Below are 18,478 nucleotides of genomic sequence, written 5' to 3'. Positions count from 1 at the left end.
GGTTGAAGTACATTTCGGAATTTTAGACAAGACATTTTAATTATTGAAATGAGATGTTTTCTGGAAATAAAATTGATCAATAGATTTTTCATTATCTTAGAATGATTAGAAAAATTACGGGTAGACTTTATTTAAGAGGAGGGAAGAAGAAGGCCACAGAGGGAGCTCCGACCACTTGGAATCTCGGCTCTGCCAGTGGTAGCTGAGTGACCTAGAACTAGCCACCTGACCTCTCTTGGCCTCCATAAAAGTTTCAGCTTCCATTAAAGAAGTGGTGGGACAAGAATCCTTCGAGCACTGTCATTAGGTGACTGAGAAATAAAAGAAAAGTCACGGGCATGGCCCTTCCGTTGTTATCTGTCCCCACGGACGCTGCCGTCATGACAGTATTGGGCACTGTGATTGTGCTTGTTTCAGACAGGTGAATATATGATGAGAGGATGTTCTGCTCTTGACTAGCCACCTGCCAGAAGCAGAAAAAAAAAATTATTTATTTCATTGACTGTAAGTCTCCTTTCATCCCAAATTGAAAATCTTTAAACTCTTTTTTGAACTAAATATAAAACCTAGCTATCCTATAGGGACAAACATTTAAGATAGCATCTTGGGTCTCATATATAGATTATGAATTTGAAAATTTTAAATGGCACTGTAAAAGATATGCTCCTTTTCAGAGACACGTAGCCTATCAAAGAATCTTCTCGTGTTTTCTTTCACGCCGATTTCATAGAAGCCATGTGGCAGTATAGTTACTCTGGGGCATCTAGTTTAGTATGACACTTACAGGCAAAGTTGAGGTCCCGATCTTATTGTTTTACCTTCATCATCTCCTCATGGTTTATAGACACTTAGCAGATTATGTTTCCTTCCTGGGACATTTTGCAGGCATAAAGATTTTGTTGTAAAGAAGCAAGATCTGTTCAGGGAAGGCCCTATGGATTTTTCTGATTTCCTAATTCCAAGCACACTATTAAGTAACATTATTTCCTTAAAGAAAATATCTTCTTTTTATTTCTCATTGATAGAAAAGCTTTACTCCCAAATAGCCATGTTTTTGATTCAAAAATCATATTCAATGAATTCTTATTTAATGTTAAAAAAAGAAGAGAAAATTTCCTATTGCAAATAATCTCTTGCTCTTTCAACAGTATTTGAAAGACTCTGAATTAGCACAAATAATGGCCTGTCAGGTGGAGTTCCTAAGTGGATTGTGAATTCTAAAAACATAATTTCTCATCCTATTAAACATGTTCATTTCTAATGAACTGCTTTGAGCAGTTGTCATAAAACTGAAAGATATTTTATCTTTGAAGACTGGAATCACATTTTTAGAAAATCTAAGGACTTGGTTCTTTAATATGCAGGAAGAATGTAATATATTTTCTCCTTTCAAGCATCCACGTCCATCAGCACCTGCATTCTTGTGTTCCTGATATCAGAATGAGTCTTATAACTGACCTTTGCATTTAGTGTGATGGCATTTCTCCTGTTCAACAAGAAACAGGCTGTTAGACTGATTGTCTGGTGCTATAGTCAGAGGAGAAAATGGATACTCATCTCCCTGAATCATTTTGGTGTGGAGCCCTTGTCCCAATTCACAGCCACCATGAGTCATCAAGACAGAGCCATCAATATAGATACGAACAAGAGCGGCAGCCTGGAGGCCGGGGGATTAATTAAAATACCAGTTTAGAAACCGATGCAGCCGAATGTTATGAGTTTAACAGAGGTTGTCAGATGAATGGTTTACTCCATTGAGCCAACCTCTCTTTGTTTATACTGGAGAAGAAAGCTATTATTGGTGGCTATAGACAACCCTTTTCAACAATCCCCGAGACCTGGAAACTGCCACTGTAGGTAGATGAATGGTGGCTTATCTCTACTCCCACTGTCTCCTGCCTCCTGGAGGCCTCACATGGTTGCCTTAGAAACTGCCTCTCCAAAGCTCCAACCTGAACAATATTTTAGTATTCTTTCTTCCTTGCACATAAAAAAATTAATTTTAAAGTAAATGGAAACTTTGTGAGTAAATTTCCAGGTGCAGCTTCCACTAGATACCAGAGGAGCTGGAAAACCCCAAGATGTTTTGATAGTTTCCCATTGCCTCCGACCTTCAGAGTCACGGTGGGGGAAGGGCATGGCTGCATCCTAGGAATTCCAATTCAGTAGAAGGTTGGAGGTAGGCCTAAATACCCATTTTTTTAAAATGCCCCCCGGTGTTTTTGATGATTGGCCAAGTTTGGGATCCATTGATTTAGTCCAAATTATTCACTTTGCACATGGGGGAATAGAAACCTAGAAAGGAAGAGGCTTGGCCAAACCTGGTGCCTAGTTTGTGGTAAAGTCAGCAATGGAACCCACAACTCCGGACTTGAGCCCAGCATCCTCCCATGCTGTCCTACCTCTTTCAAGCTAACGGCTGTTGTCCCTCTCTGGGGCTAGGCATGTGTCTCCGGGAACCAGATGGAGGAGGGAGTGAGGAAGGAGGCTGGGCTATGTCAGGTGGTTCTGTGAGTCATTAGGATTTTTCCTTAGAATGGTCCCCAATGTATGCTCAAGCATGTGGCCCAGCATCTTGCATCTACCTCCTTAAGACCTCTATCCCCATATTGAAGTCTGTGCCCCTGCTAACATGCATTCATTCAAAGTATCAACTAATTTAGCTATGCCGGTCTCCTGGGTCTACGACTGTAGTCTCTACAGGAATTTTTAAACTTTGTGTTTTCACCTCATGACAACCTAACAAGAGTAATGGGTGAACATGTATCAGTGGGTATTGCCACATGCTCTCAGAACCTACGTTAGATTTTATGTTGATGATTGTATAAACACTAGGTAGGACTACTTTAATTGATGGGGCATGTTAGAGACAAAATGTGGGAGAATGAGTCATCACACCCTACCTAGACATTTAGTATAAAGACTTCAAAATGACATGAAGTGCAGTAGCAGCCAGAACCACCACCATTTTGTGAGTGAGGATTTAGTTTTGGAAAAGCAACATAATTTACCACATTAAGTTAATGTTACTATTTTGAATATTATTGGATTTATATAGTACTACTCTTATTTAATTTCTAAATTCATTTGTGTTTTATAAAGACATAAGAGCTATAAGAAGCTTATTCTTTGTTTTGTGGTTATATACAATTATATAATCAAAATAAATAATTTAAGCAGCCATTGGGAGTCCACAGAATTTTTCCCTTTAAAGGAGATCTGTTTGTTATCTGGCTTGAGAAATATTCCTTGAGGGAAAGACTGAACATCTGCTCCAGGCATGTAGCATTTGTGGCCTCCTCAGTTTGCTTTCTACCTTGTCAGTGGACTCTGAGGAAGGGAATAAATACAATGTAATTTTGGTAAGGGACAGCTTGGACATCCCTCCTCCACATCGTGAGGGGGCCTGTATTCTTTCCTTTGTATGGTTTGCTTTTCAAGACCTTTCAGAGATTGATAAGACAGAATCAGAAACAGACCCCCACAAAAAACTGTTTCAGATGAAACTAAAAAGAAGGCACAGTAGTCATAGAGCCTAAATGGTAACTCTGGCTTTCTGTGTGAATGGGGATTCTCTGTCTATTCTCATGTGTTTTTGAAAGTTTTGTCTCCAAATAACCCTACTGCTGTCACTAAGAAATTAGGAAAGAGAGAAAGGGGTCCTCTTGTTCTTCCCAATTCTTTTATGGACTCGCAATTTGATCCCATACCTCAGCATTCATGTTTGGGGCCCTGCCTTGAGCTGGACTTTATTAGTTGATTGCTTCCTGAGGTCCCTAGTGCCATATCTTCCCTGATACCCATGGTCCCCAGTGCTTATCTAAGCCCACTTTGTTTTCTGCAATAGAGAAACTTCCCAGTTTCTTCTTTCTCTTGAGAGAGGACCAACCCTAGTCACTCATGATTACTATTTTCAGATAGCTAGTCATGTACAGAAGGGCTTTTGGTGGGATGACATGTCTCCCAACCTCACCTGAGTGCAATAGCTTATGGGGATCCCAATGGTAAACTTCATGGGGACCACGGCCAGCCCCCTCTTCTTCGAGTAATTCTTTTTATTAAATTCCTCGGCATCCTGTTTCCTAGCATGGAATGAAGATTTCTCCAGACATTCTTTCAGCATTTTCATAAGGGCTCTGGATTAAATGTCTGATTATAGGCTGTTTTGCTAATTCTCTTATACATGTTTATTTCTTTAACCTGAAAGACAAGAAAATAAAAAGGATTTCAAGGACATATGCTTATTCCATATGTGAAGCATGCATTTTTTTGTTATATACCTGACATGAACAAAGTTTTTCTAAAAAAAGAAACAACTATTTAAATAGCTATAAATATGTAAGTACAAAGTAAATATACAAACATGATAATAACAATAATCATAATAACAATAGAAACTACTGTTGAACACTTCATATGCTGCAGGCTGTAGACTATATATATGATCTCAATTAACTTTACAATAAACCTGAGAAATAGGAGGCTCTATTATGAGCCCTGTGACAAGTTTTGTTAGTGGTGAGACAAAATTCTTTGATTCAAAATTCTTCTACTCCTATACAATGTTTCTTTATCTTAACTGTTCTTACATTAGCTCCTCAAAATCTGAACTGTGGTAGAATGTTTGCATAAATGACTATAATAATGCCACTTTCCCTATTCATGCCCTGGGGTGGTTTCATACCAACTCTGGGATTGGCCACATGACTTACTTTGGCCAATGGGACAACACATATGTAATGCAGGCAAAGACTTGACAAGTACTTGTGTATTAGAGCTTACCACGTTCTTGCTACTCCTGGAAACTCTCTGAATCACCATGAGAACTACTCTGGGCTAGTTTACTGGAGGATGAGAGACCCTGTGGAGCAGAGATGAGCTTTCCCAGCTGAGACATCCCTTAGACCAACCAGCCAATGAATGACACCATACATGGAAATGAAGCTGTCTTAGACCATAAAATTCCAGTTAAGCTGACCCAGACAAGAAGAGCTACCCAGCAGCTGACCCACAGAATCAGAAGAAATACTGTTTGCTGTTTCAATCCACTAAGTTTTATGATTGACTTCTTACGCAGCAAAAGCTAACCGATACATAGATAATATACTTTATTTCTTTGAATCTACTTAGAAGTTGACATAATGCTATATGTAGATGCTCAATATACATTTGAACCAATGATGTCAGAGTTTTGTTAAGTGATTCTGACTGATTACTCACTTCTTCAGGTAGTAAGTCACATTGAGTTGCTACAGCAGTTACATAAGCTTCAACTACCACTGTAGCCTGGGGAAAGCCAAGTCCTCGAAAGGCAGTGTTGGATGGCAAATTTGTTTTGCAAGCTTTACCCTGGCACCAGAAATTAGGAATATAATATGTATTTTCAGATTTCAGCACAATGTACTCTATCACCTGAGTTAAAACAAAACAAAACAAAACGAAACATCACATCTATCAAATATTCGAAACCACTTATTCAAATTTTATTGCTAACTTGAACCTTTCACAGAATTTATTAATTTGTAAAACAAATATTCATACAAATAAAGTTACACATAGAGCTCAACTGGTAATCTATAGGAAAGGCATATTTCTTATTTACCATCTCAGATTCATCAGGAGCGCATCCGCCATTGATATAATATTCAAGATCAGCAGCTTTGATCACACCATTGTTCATAAACCCAATCCACAAAGTGATATAACAAGGAAAATCATTTTCTCAATAGTCCTTTAGAACCAGACCATGCTGGACATAAATACATTTGATCACAGTTGTCAATCTATACCTAGTTTCTGCACATGATTTGATGTGATAGTCACCAGAGGAACAATGAGTATGGTGCCCAAGTTGACCATGATCTCAATAGAGAATTCTGATTAGTTTTAGGTAGCATCTAAATATCCCTTTCAATTTGTGTAAAATTTAGTAATTGTCTTCACTATTGGTTGGTTATTGCTGGACAATGTTGTAGGTAGTTTCTTGAAATTTTTGCTCTCACTCACTTTGTGTTTTCCGAGGAGTGGGTGGCGGCCAGCAGTTATCAGCATGTCATCACCACGCTCTAGAATAAACTGGATTGGGCAGCCAGTCCTGTAGGAAATGACTCCATTAATATGCTGGATGCTTTGTAAAAAGTTATAGAAACACAGAGATGGCAAAAGGAGGCTGGAGATAATCTAGCTCAGTGGTTTTCAATGGGGGTAGTAACATACCTTACACAACATTTTACAAGTTTGCGGAAATATTAAAATGTAAAACAACAACATCCCTATTGCTATTATCATTTTGGTTTAGTCATGTCTGAAAATTTAGATATCGAAATAATACAACTATTTGGTTATAAGTTACCTTCCTTTTATTGCTTTTTAATATTACATTAAGGCATTGTATAGATATTTTGTAATTATATGTATAAGTAGGTTATATTATCATGAATTTCACTTTGGCTATTTAAGCGGGCATTAAAATACTTAATAAGGGAAATGTTGAGGCCGAAAGTGTTAAAAACCAATGCTCTGTCGAGCTCAGCCCTCCCTTGCATTGACTCCCCTTTCATAAAGTGCCCATCAAGGACTCTAGCTCCTGAGGGAATGTTCCCGGTGCCTGCACATCTGTAGATATAGGACAGTCTTTTCTATTGTTAGAAAAAGCCAATGAGTTAAGATGTTTACAGTTTTTCTTTTTGTAGCTATAGGCTGGAATAAGTTGTTTGTCCTGAATGTACTTAGTGAACTTTGGTATGTACAAAGTTCACAAAAGTCATAGCTATTCTTGTGTCTGGTTATTCCCTCCATATGATGCAGAGGCTAAGTGAACAGTCCCACGCAGCAGCAGACCCTGGGGTATTTCATGACAAAAAGTTTCCCTTGTAAGGTTGGGGCTTTGACCCTCCCTCCACTCAGCCATCTCAGCTTAATTTATTTTAACAATTTAAAATAAACATTTTAAAGAGTGAAAGTCGATGCAGTTTACGAAAAAGTAATATGTAGTTATGTCTGTGCAATAAGTTAAAATTTACAGTGATTACATTTATACCACACAAGTATCTTGTGAAACAGGTAGATATTACTTTTCCCACTTTATGGGTAAGGAAACTGAGGTGACTTGCTTAAGGTGACCTTGTGAGTGAGTGAGTGGGCAGAGCAGGACTTGAACACAGGTCCTCTCGGTCCAGGTCCAATGTTCCTTCACCCACATGCTAACCACATCCTTTGGAAATGAAAGTTAAGACCAGTGGAATGAAAGCTGGGATGCAAGGCTAGAAGAGCGTGGGTGGCATCTGCACTGTTAGGACTTCTGACATTAATAGCTGTCACTGCAACTCTTACTTATTGGCAGCCACAGCACTGACAGCTCCTAGCAGAGCAGACTTGCCCAGTTTCCCTCCAAATGCTCCTCCAGCTCTTTTCATATGGCAGGTGATGTTTAGTGCTGCAGCCACAAATTCCTGCAAGAGGTAAGTCCCCAAAGCCACATAAGTACAATTTAATAGTTTATTTCCTCTCTCATGTACTTCCCCTCTGCCTAGTAAAAGAAATTCAGTAATTCAACAAATATAACATTTACAGAACTGTGCAACTATTATCATAAACTAATTTTAGAACATTTTAAGCATCCCCAGAGAAACCTTATATCTATTAAGCAATCACTTCTTATTTCCCCCAACTTTAACTCCCCATAATGCCTCAGCACTAGGAAACTACTAATCTGCTTTCTGTCTCTACAGATTTGCCTGTTTTGAACATTTCATATGAATGTAATAATATGATATGTTGTCTTTTGTGACCATCTTCTTTCACTGAACATTGTTTTCACGGTTCATCCATGTTGTAGCATGTATCCGTACTTCACCCTTTTCTATGGCTGGAAATATTCCATTGTATAGATATATCACTTTTTTTTTTCAATCCATTTATTAATTGATAGACATTTGTGTTGTTTATACTTTGACTATTATGAACAATGGTGTTATGAACACTTGTGTATAAGATTTTGTGTGGACATATGCTTTCATTTCTCTTGGGTAGATAGATACCTAGTTGTGAAACTAGGTTATATGGGTTATATGGTCACTCTATCTTTAACATCCTGAGAAACTGCCAAGCTGTTTTCCAAAGCGACTGTGCCATTTTTCATGCCCACTAGCAATGTATGAAGGTTCTAATTTCTCTATATCCTTGCCAACACTCGTTATTGTTGATTATAGCCGTTCTGGTGGATATGAAGTGGTATTTTTGGTTTTGATTTGCATTTCCCTAGTGACTAATGATGATGAACATCTCTTCATGTGCTTATAAATCATTTGTAGAATTTCTTTGGAGAAATGTCTATCCAAATCCTTTCTTGGGCCTGCTTTTGATATTGCCTCAGGTTCTGGGCTGTTTGACTGTGAGTACCCAGTGTCTTAGCTACTCTTGGGAAATGCCTGCTGTTTGGGGGCTGACCGAGTGTACCTTAGGAGGTGTCAATGGCAGATAGCAATGGTGACCTTGGAACATACATGTTATCCATTTGGAGCCCAGAGCCATATATTGTCTACTAAAAGGGACCTCAGAAGTGATCTTTGTCACCTTCCTCAATTTACAGAAAAAGATATTAAAGCCCAGTGACTTGTAGAGGATCATGTAGCTGCTTAGGGGCAAAGCCCATATGTCCTCACTCCTCTGTGAACTTCAAAACTTGCAACTATGGAGGCTGCAGCCACTTCCCATCTCAGCATCAGTCCCCTGCCCTTTCATTTTGCCTTGACTGGCAGCTGGTAGCTTCCTCCTCCCATAGAGCCTACCCAGTCCTTTAGGACCCCAAGGTACCAACTCACTGTGCTCTAACACATAGCCCCTAGCTTTTCCTCTCAGTGATACTTGTTATTACTCCTTTTCCCAGTATAACTGTTTAAGTATGCTCCTGTATCTGGCATTATTCTAGGGCCTAAAACTCCACATTTTAAAAGAAGGGAATGTCAGAGTATTTTCTTTACTTGCCAGGGGGCGGCAATGCCTTATATCTCAACCACTAAAACAGGACTGAAATTCACATGGTATGTGCTGGGCTGAAGTGTCTTGGAAATGCAATCCCTTTACATGTACACCACCAATACATGAACACATTCATATAGAGAAGCAACACAAATGAATCACAAAGGGAAATTTAAATACATATGTACCACTAACACATGAAAACATTCATATAGAAAAGCAATGCAGACAAACCACAAAGGGACACATAGGGAAATGTAAATGTTATACTAACGTTTTGATCCCCCTGAGATTAAGTTTTACACTATTAATTGTTATAAAGGAAAGGTGAATTTTGCCCTATATTTTGGAAGGCAGCAAAAATTTCAGGTCTCTTCGAAAGGTCTGCTCTTTTAAGGAAATATTTGCTCCATTTTCTTCATTCTGGACTTTGGCTAATGTCAAGTGTGCCAGAAGTTTGAGGCACAGGAGTGGGAGAAATCAAAAGGCCCCTAGAGCAGAATGCCTGGTTGTAAGAGCCTCACGTCACACAGTCATCTGGAGTCTCATTTTCCCAAAATACCCTATTACCTGCACATGAGTTGGAAACTGTGTTCCAAGGTATAACACCATTTCTTTATCTTCTGCTTTTGGGATAGCCAGGATAGTTTGCATTTCCATGTAAAAATGTTCCTGTCCTTCCCGTGGATCTCATCTGTAAAGCATAAGCAATGTTTACTCGAAAGTCCCATCTTGGGGGCTCTCAGTGGTGTTTGGTTTATAAAGAGCTAGTTGCTTCAGCTTATGGAGAATTGGACTTTATATCATTTGGTTAAACCACTTTTTCTAATTAATCTTCACTGTGACCCTGGGTAATTCACTCCCCGTCTCTTGGCCTCAGTTTTCTCATCTGTCTAGTCGGGTGATGAGATCCGTGATGTGCTAGACTTGAGTGCACATGCTCAACCTGATCACGTATCCAGGCTCTGTCATCTCCTTGCTCAATGAGTTTGGCCAAGTGATTAAACCCTCATTTCCTCATCTGTAAAATGGTGAGTAATAATAATATGCACCTCAATTAAGTGACATTGGCATAACTGAGTCATAGAGAGAATAAGCAGCTTGCTTAAAGACACCAAGGTTTAAAACAGCAGAACTGTTACCTAACCTAGAACCAGCCTGTTCTTACCGGTTTATCTGAGATTTTTGGCTTGTTTAATACATCTTTATCATTTTGTAGGTTGTACCAAGAGAGACATTTGTCCTAGTTTAAATGTTTAGAAGGCACTATTTTAAATTTAAAACTAGCCAAAAGACTTCTGCGTTGTTATAATACATGAATTGTTTTGCCAGGAATCAAAGGATTTCTTGAAATTATTTTTTAAGACAACAGAATGTGAATCATGCAAAAAATCTCAAAACAAAACAAAACAAAAAATCTTTGCTTTTAACATGTATATACTGAGTTTAATCTAAATTCAAATTTATTTAACAACTACATAGTTTTTATAATATGCTGGATATTGTTCTAAGGCTTAGCACTTTATAGATAATTAATTCATTTAATTCCCATACCAATCTTTTGAAGCAGGTGTTATTAGGAAACAGACATGGAAAAGTTATATAAGCTTCCAAAGGCTACACAGCCAGTAAATAACAAAGCTGGGATTCAAACCCAGACAACCTGAATCCAGGACCCATGTTTTTAACTATACTGTTTCTCTATGTTGGCATGCTCCGCCCAAATTCCAAATTCCCTTCATATTTCAAATTTCCCACCTGTGCTAAAATTTTGAATTCCCACAATGGCTAAAATCCTGAATGACAAAAAACTATCACCCTGTCACTCTGTTGCCCTTAGGGTGAATATAAAAATTAAAAGAAAATATACTATTGTGGTTAAGAGCAAGGGCCTTTAGGTCAGCTAGTCCTGGGCCCAGTCCTGGTTCTACTGCTAACTGGATATCAGACCTCAGCCAATTACCCAATTTTTCTAAGCCTCAGTTTCCTCATCTGTAAAATGGAGCTACCAATATGTTTCTTCTCAGAGTTGCTCTGCTTGCATGTTAAATAGTAAGCAGTAAATACTTAGAAACTTAAAATAGGTTTAATAATACTCATTTCTTAGGTTTGTTGTCAGGATTAAATAATACACATAAAATACTTAGCATGGTGTCTGGCACAGTAGGTACTTGACAAATGTTATCTAATGTTATTATTATTATTAAATAACCTTTAGCCCAAATTTATAGGCTTTGTAAAATCTTATTTAGTTTCTTTTATAAAATCCATTATGAAGTAATGAATGTTTGGCACAAGTCACAGATACTGTCAAACTTCTGGGCATCTTTCATGATTTTCCTGGTTGTATCTAACTACTATTCTGAGGTAGTGAACTATTTTTACAATTGGAAGGCTGTCTACATTTTCTGCTTAAACAGAATGATGTTGGGAACTAAGCATTCTAAAGGTCTTTCCCATATTTTAGTAAAAGATAAAAGCTTATAGTACTTGCCATTCAGTTATTTAGAAGTAGGTAATAGATCCTGTGAAAATCATTATTTTCCCTTACCTAAGACCAGAAGCGATACTCTTAGTGAAGACAGCTATGGTTCTCAACCCTGGTTACACCTTAGAATCGCCCATGTAGAGCTTTAAAAAAATTCTGATACTTTGACCCTATACTCCAAGGTTCTGATTTCATTGGTCTGGGATGAGATCTGGATACTGACATTTAAAAAAGTCATACTAACTAGGGGTTAGCCAGTACAGTAAGTCAAAACAAACAAATAAACAAGCATAAATAATAGAATCAAGATTGGAAAAGATAAATAAAACTGTTATGATATGGTTGTACACACAGAAAATTGAAGAGAATCTATAAGACTATTAAAATAGTAAGTGAATTCAGCAAAGTTCTTGGGTATATGGTAAATATACAAAAACTAATTGTGTTTTTGTATATTAGACACAAATAAGTAGAAAGCTAAAATAAAAATACCATTTACTGTAGCATCATAAAACATCAAATACTAGGAATAAATATTGAGAAGGATGTGTAAGATCAATATGGCGAAAACTACAAAATTACTGAAAGAAATGAAAGTAAACTTAAGTCAACAGCAGGGTCTATCATGTCCATGGATAGGAACTTAATGTTGTTAAGATTTTAATTTTCTCAAATTGACATTGTTTCAATGTAATCCCAGTGAAAATCCCAGCAAATTACTATCAGTAGAAATTAATGAACTGATAAAAACATACATAAAATCCCAGTCAAAATCCCAGTCAAAATCCCAGCAAATTATTATCAGTAGAAATTAATGAACTGATAAAAACATATACAAAAATGTCAAGAACCTATAATAGCTAAGGTCATATTGAAGAAGACCTAGGTAAAAGACTTTACACTATCAGATTTTATGACTTGCTATAGAGTTACAAGTAAGATAGTGTGGAATTAGTACAAGGATAGATAAACAGATGAGTGGAATATAACAGAGAGTTCAGAAATAGAACAATGCAAATCTAGACACCTGGAAAGCAATAAGCTGCACTTCAATTGAATAAGGAAAAAATTAGTCTGCAATAAACAGAGTGAGGCCAATTGGATATCCACTTGAAAAAAATCGAAGCCTGGTTCCTGTCTCACACCATACAGAAAAATTAATTTGAGATGGATCATAGACCTAAATGCTAAAGCTAACCATTTTATCAAGCTTCTAGGAGAAACCATAGGAAAATATCTTCATGATAAAAATTTCTTCACAGCGCAAAAGCACTAATCATAAAAAAGACTGATAAATTGAACTTCATTAAAATCAAGAGATTTTGTCCAGGAATGGGAACCGTGAAGACAGTGAAAAAACAATCTGCGGGCTGGGAGAAGATATTTGCAATACCCATAACTAAAAAAGAATTCATGTAAAAACATAAAACTTTCTATAAATCAGTAAGTAAATTGTTTATTATATTATTAATTATAATAAAATCAATAATATATAATTATAATTAATGATCATTTTAAATTCAATGAATTAAAAAACAAGCAATAGACTTGAATAAACATCTCACCAAAGAGCATGTAAAAATGGCCAACATACATATGAGAAGAATTCAAAATCATTAGTCATCAAAGAAATTCAATTAAATCCACAATGAGATACTACTATACAACCACCAGTTTCATAAAATTAAAAAGACTGACAATAACAACCGAACAATGGAACTTTTATAATTGTTAATAAGAATAAAATCGAAACAATTTTTAAAATGTTTGGCATTAACTACTAAAGGTAAACATATAAAAACATTATTTGGCAATTCTACTCTTGAGTATATTCCATTGGAAATGAGTCCTTATATTTGTCAAAAGACATGTATAATAGTATTGACGTAAAAATATCCAAATCTAGAAAAGAATTTTTATAAAAGTTTATTTGAGCCAAACCGATGACATTGCTAGGAAGCAAGATCTCAAATGCTTCAGAGAATAACAGTTTTGTAGTTTTTTTTACACATTTGGAATTAAGAAGGGAGTCTAAAGAAGATTACATGAAGGTGGGAGAAAGCAAGGCAGGATTGGACTACAAGATAGTTAACACGATTATGTGCTTTATTGAGAGTGGTTTCTCTTGAGAGGTCTAAAAAGGAGGCATTTCAAAAATGTTAATCTAGATGCACAGAAACAGTGGATAGGGCTTGCTTAAAGCAAAGATAAACATTTTACTAAAGAAGGCCTGGGGTGTGACTAGCTGCTATGACATGCCCAGTTAGGAATTTATGATCAGATCACCTTGTGAGGTTACTTTTGATTACATTTATTATGGTGCCTCTTCTTCATCCACAACAGTGTTTGTAGAAACTTTATTCATAATTGCCCTAAGTTGAAACCAACTCAGATGTTCTGGTAGAATAGATAAATTGTGGAATATTTATACCATAGAATACTCTTGAGCAATAAAAAAAAAAAAAAAAAAGAACTACTGATCTATGCAACAACATGGATGAATCTTCTATACATAATGTTGAGTAAAATAAGTAGGCACAAAAGAAGTTACACTCTTGTTTCCATTTATATGAAATTTGAAACAGGTAAAACTAATCTATAGTGACAAAAGTTAAAATAAGACATTTCAGAAGGTTACCGACCTAGAGGAGGCACAAGGAAGCTTTCTGTGGTGCTGGAAATATTCTATATATTGATGTGGGTAGTATTTACATAGTTTGCTGTATGTATAAAATTTTACCAAGCCGTAAACTTATTATTTGTGCATATCAAATCATGTTTTTAAAAATTACACTAAGGTTGAGAAGCTCTGCCTTAGAATTTTCAGTATTTCTCAAACCAACTGATTGAATTTAGAATCTTGAACTTCAGTGACTTACTTTTCTGGCCCACGACCACTTACCTCCAATAATTTGATTAACATGTTAAAAGGCTTCCTCTACATTTCCTTGCTCAATTTTCTTCTCAGCAGAAAGAAATGAATTGTGCTCTAGGGCTTGCTGCAGGGAAAAAACAAACAAACCAAAACAAACAAACAAAAAGAGTTTTAATAAGCCATTCATCCCCGTCAAAATCTCATGCTCCTGCTCATCAGGCCTTCACACATTAACATTATCTGAGCAGGAGAGCAGAAACAGTTAAAATGGATTACAGGCACTGGTGACTGCTTAGTTTCATTCAGGTCTCTGGGGGTGAGCTGAGGGGAAGACAAGGATATATTACACATGGTTCTACCATTTAGCTTGCTGGGTGATGACCTGAGGCAGCTTAGGTTAAGGTGTCAACTTTGTGGTGAGCGGACAGATGAAGAGAGGCTGAGAAGGAGGAGGCTGGTGGGGCTGGGAATGCTTAGCGATGGTCTCGTGTAGGTGACCTAAATTATGTGCCGAACTGGATGGGATTAGGACAATTAAAGGAGAGATGGAAAATCATTTGAAGCCAAGGGCATCTTGTAAAACAAAAGTTTGACGTTAAAACCAAGCTGAAAGGCTAAAAGGCTAAAATGAGAATAAGACCAGGCTGGCTGAGAAAGTTTTTTTGTTTGTTTTTGTTTGTTTGTTTTTGTTTTTTTTTTTTTTACCAAGGAGCAGTTGGCTGAGCTTGACACTCCTCTACCCCCAAGAAAACAAAAGCCCATAATTTAGCCCTGCTGGGGCAGACTGTCTGCGTGGCCCACACCTTTCTCTTAAGTGTGTACTTTGACTTTAATAAAATCAATGCTTTCCTGCTTGCTGTATGTTGTGCCCTTTAGTTCTTTCTCTAGGCATAAGACAAGAACCTGGTCATGGAGCTTTAGGTCCCGGTCCCTTTTTGGACTCCCACTCTGTCAAACTCTCCAGCATCAGTGAGGACGGGGTTGGAGGGTGGGATGGGGGTGAAAGTGAGAATAGAAAGAAGGGTGTCAGATGGGTACTAGACTTATCAGTTATATAAACGTCTAATCATTATGTTGTACACCTGAAACTAATATACGTCAGCCATCATTGAAAAATTCAAAAAAGGAAAGGAAGGAGCAGAAAGATGCATTTAAAGGATAACTGGGAATAACTTGAACTTAGCAACTGTTGGGAAGACCAGGAGAGAATCAAAAAGGCTGAAAGACCGCATCCTGCTTCACTGGTTTCATATCGCTTATGCATGCATTTATCTGTTTATCCCTCTATCACACCCATTTATTGAGCACCTACTATAGCTTTAGCACTTCACTAGGTACTGGGGATAAGGCACCCCATTAATAACAAAACCCAAAACAAAAATGACAGCTAACATTTATTGAATGTGATTTATATTCTAGGTGCAGTTCTAAGCATTTTGCTTGGATTCTCTCATTTAAACCTCACCATGACCTTTGGATGTAGGTACTTTCATAGTTCCCATTTACAGGTGAGGAAGCTGAGGAGTGAGGAATTTAAGTAACTCATCCAAGTTTTCATTGCTATTATTAGCCTATTAAATGACAGAATCAGAATATGAATCCAAGTATTCTATCTCTAGAGCTTGAGCTTAAGCAGGAAGTGGGCAGGGAGACAGAGGACCCAAGCTGTAATCCAGTTAATGCTAAACTGTTCTGTGTTTCTCAGTGCTCTGAATCTTTCCACTGACTAGTTTGTATGTGAGGCCACAAAAATCTTCCTCTAGTGTTGCTTATCTATATTCTTAGGACATGCATTGCCAAGAGGCCACGCAAGCAGAAGTGGACTCAGGAAGAAAAGGGGGCTCCAGGCAGGAAAATTCTCAGTATCATGTCTCAAGGTGCAGATTGCTGGAGCCTTCTCTCTAAAACTATAGATAACACTGAAGAAAGTATGGACAAAGCTCAAATTTTGTGACTCCAAAAGGTCAAATTCTGCCAACAGTACATCACCCTAATCATTCTAGAACACATAAAGTGGCCTGATTACCTCTATTGTGATAATCCTCAGTTCTATATCTTTGTAAGTTATCTTCACTTTTTTAGCTGCCTCTCTCGCATGAGCATAGATAGCAGCCACGGTGCAGACGATCTGACTCACGCAAATTACCTGCAGAAAAGCCACATGTAATTAGCTAAAACATAGAATCCCTAAAAATAGTTTACTGTTCCCAAATTCTTGCATTTCCCTACTGGGTTCTTGTGACCAAAAGAAATATGATTTTCTACCTATGAGAATAAATTTAAAACTGTAGCTTCAGTGGGATTTAGGGGGTACAAAAAATGAATGCAGAACTTAATTATCTGGCCTGCGATTGTCTTCAGCTACATTCCTCGCCATTCCCACATCACACATAGTAATAATCTAGTCATCCTGAAATTCTGGAAATTCTGTTGGTCCTTTTAATGGTCTATGCTCTATACTGCTTCTGTGACTTTTATGACTCTTTTGAAACTTTCCTTTTGGCTTTTATCATAATCCCAGAAGGGTCCACAATTCAAGAGAGAATTTGAGCATCAAATTCTGATGGTGGAATCATTGTTTCTGTGCAAGTCTTCGTGATGTGAAAATGAATCCATGGATATTAGTCACAACCATTAATTTGTCTTGGCATTTTCAGCAAAGTATTTGAATAATAAGCCACACACAAATCATGCACCTCATTTTGTGCATAGAGCACTCCTCCCTGATAGCTATTATTTCCTGGAACATTCTCTGCTGTTATCACATCAACAACACCTGGAAGTGTGAGGGCTTCTGAAACATCAATTGATCAAGGAGAAAAAATTTAAAAGTATGTCTTAAAGTCGCAGAGTACAATATAAAATGATTCCTCAAACACAGGGAAAAACTACAAGGGGCCTCATAATTAAATTATAGAGCAATATTCTATGTTGGTGTGCTGACTCTTGGCCATAGATTCTTTCATAACTATGCTTTAAAAATGACTGATTCACATCCAGAAGAGGAAATGAATAATCTTAATTGATTTAAATATAGAATAAGGTCTCAATTTGAATATAAAATTGTTAATGCATTTCTCTAACTTACAGGAGCATCTTTTATTTCCTTACATGATCTTTGCATGAGCTATGGTGCTGGTGACTACTGCCAGGAAGAGTTCTTGGGAGATGGAAGGCAAGTCATCACACTACACAGCTTCCCCTGTGGTGTGTTCAATGGCTGACTGGTGCATGACTGGGTGGCCAACTGGATCTTGTCGGGGTTGGTGGGGATTCACACACTGTTAAAGAACAAAGCACGTTGGACTGGTACCGGTCCATGGCCTGTTAGGAACCAGGTTGCACAGCAGGAGGTCAACAGTGGGCGAGCAAATGAAGCTTCATCTGTATTTGCAGCCACTGCCCAGTGCTAGCATCACCACCTCAGCTCCACTTCTGATCATCGGGCATTAGATTTTCATAGGAGCACTGGTCCCTGGCGCCAAAACGGTTGGGGACCGCTGCTATAGATGTGTTAATATTTAATCCTCACAACAACTACTCATTTCTAATTTACTGATGAGGAAACTGAGAGGTTAAATATCTTGCAAAAGGTCATATAGTAAGTAGCAGAATTTGGGTTCAAATCCAAGCAGTCTGGTTCCAGAGTCTATGCTTCTCTACTTTCAACTCTGAATCACCACATGTGGACTTGGGAAAGCGACTTAAATTGTTTGGGTCTTAATTTTCTCCAAAATGAGAAGGTTGGGTTTGATCAGAGTGTGACTTAGGGGCTGAGAGGGAAGAGGATGTGGGGTGCCTCTCAGAGTGAACTACGTCACTTCTACTTTTAACTATTTTAGTTTGGTATTCTTTATACATTTAATTTGAATACAGATTTCTACTGTTAAAAAAAAATAAAAAGCTTGAAAACCACTGGACCAAATGGTCTCTAAAGTGCTTTCCAGGTTTAAATTTGTCATTCTAGGTTAAATCTCATTACTAATGTGAAACATTAGAGCCATAAAATGGGAAAGCTTCTTTATGTGGTCAGTATCTTGGTGGGGGGTGGGAGAGAGCTTAAACCCTATCACCATGGACCCTGTCAAAGATAAAACATTTTCTATATAGAAAGCAAAGGTGATAAAGAAGTGTTT

The 18,478-nt window shown here is 37.5% G+C and overlaps 1 protein-coding gene across 1 annotated transcript in view; it reads right to left on the bottom strand.

The window, feature by feature from the left end:
- LOC102879869 (aldehyde oxidase 4-like) overlaps positions 1 to 18,478 on the bottom strand; it is a 53,652-nt gene that overhangs the window by 6,485 nt on the left and 28,689 nt on the right. Inside the window, 13 exon segments of the mRNA XM_025039315.1 lie at positions 335 to 455; positions 1,554 to 1,657; positions 3,974 to 4,119; positions 4,122 to 4,200; positions 5,221 to 5,412; positions 5,603 to 5,690; positions 6,008 to 6,094; positions 7,333 to 7,451; positions 9,550 to 9,673; positions 14,366 to 14,466; positions 16,369 to 16,488; positions 17,039 to 17,153; positions 17,454 to 17,623. Of these exon segments, the coding sequence (XP_024895083.1) occupies positions 335 to 455; positions 1,554 to 1,657; positions 3,974 to 4,119; positions 4,122 to 4,200; positions 5,221 to 5,412; positions 5,603 to 5,690; positions 6,008 to 6,094; positions 7,333 to 7,451; positions 9,550 to 9,673; positions 14,366 to 14,466; positions 16,369 to 16,488; positions 17,039 to 17,153; positions 17,454 to 17,623 (1,566 nt within the window).

The sequence above is a fragment of the Pteropus alecto genome, unplaced genomic scaffold (genome assembly GCF_000325575.1).
Source record: "Pteropus alecto unplaced genomic scaffold, ASM32557v1 scaffold3, whole genome shotgun sequence".
Lineage (NCBI taxonomy): Eukaryota > Metazoa > Chordata > Mammalia > Chiroptera > Pteropodidae > Pteropus > Pteropus alecto.
The sequence above is the reverse complement of the archived record's forward strand: the minus strand, read 5'-3'. Positions and strand labels throughout refer to the sequence as shown.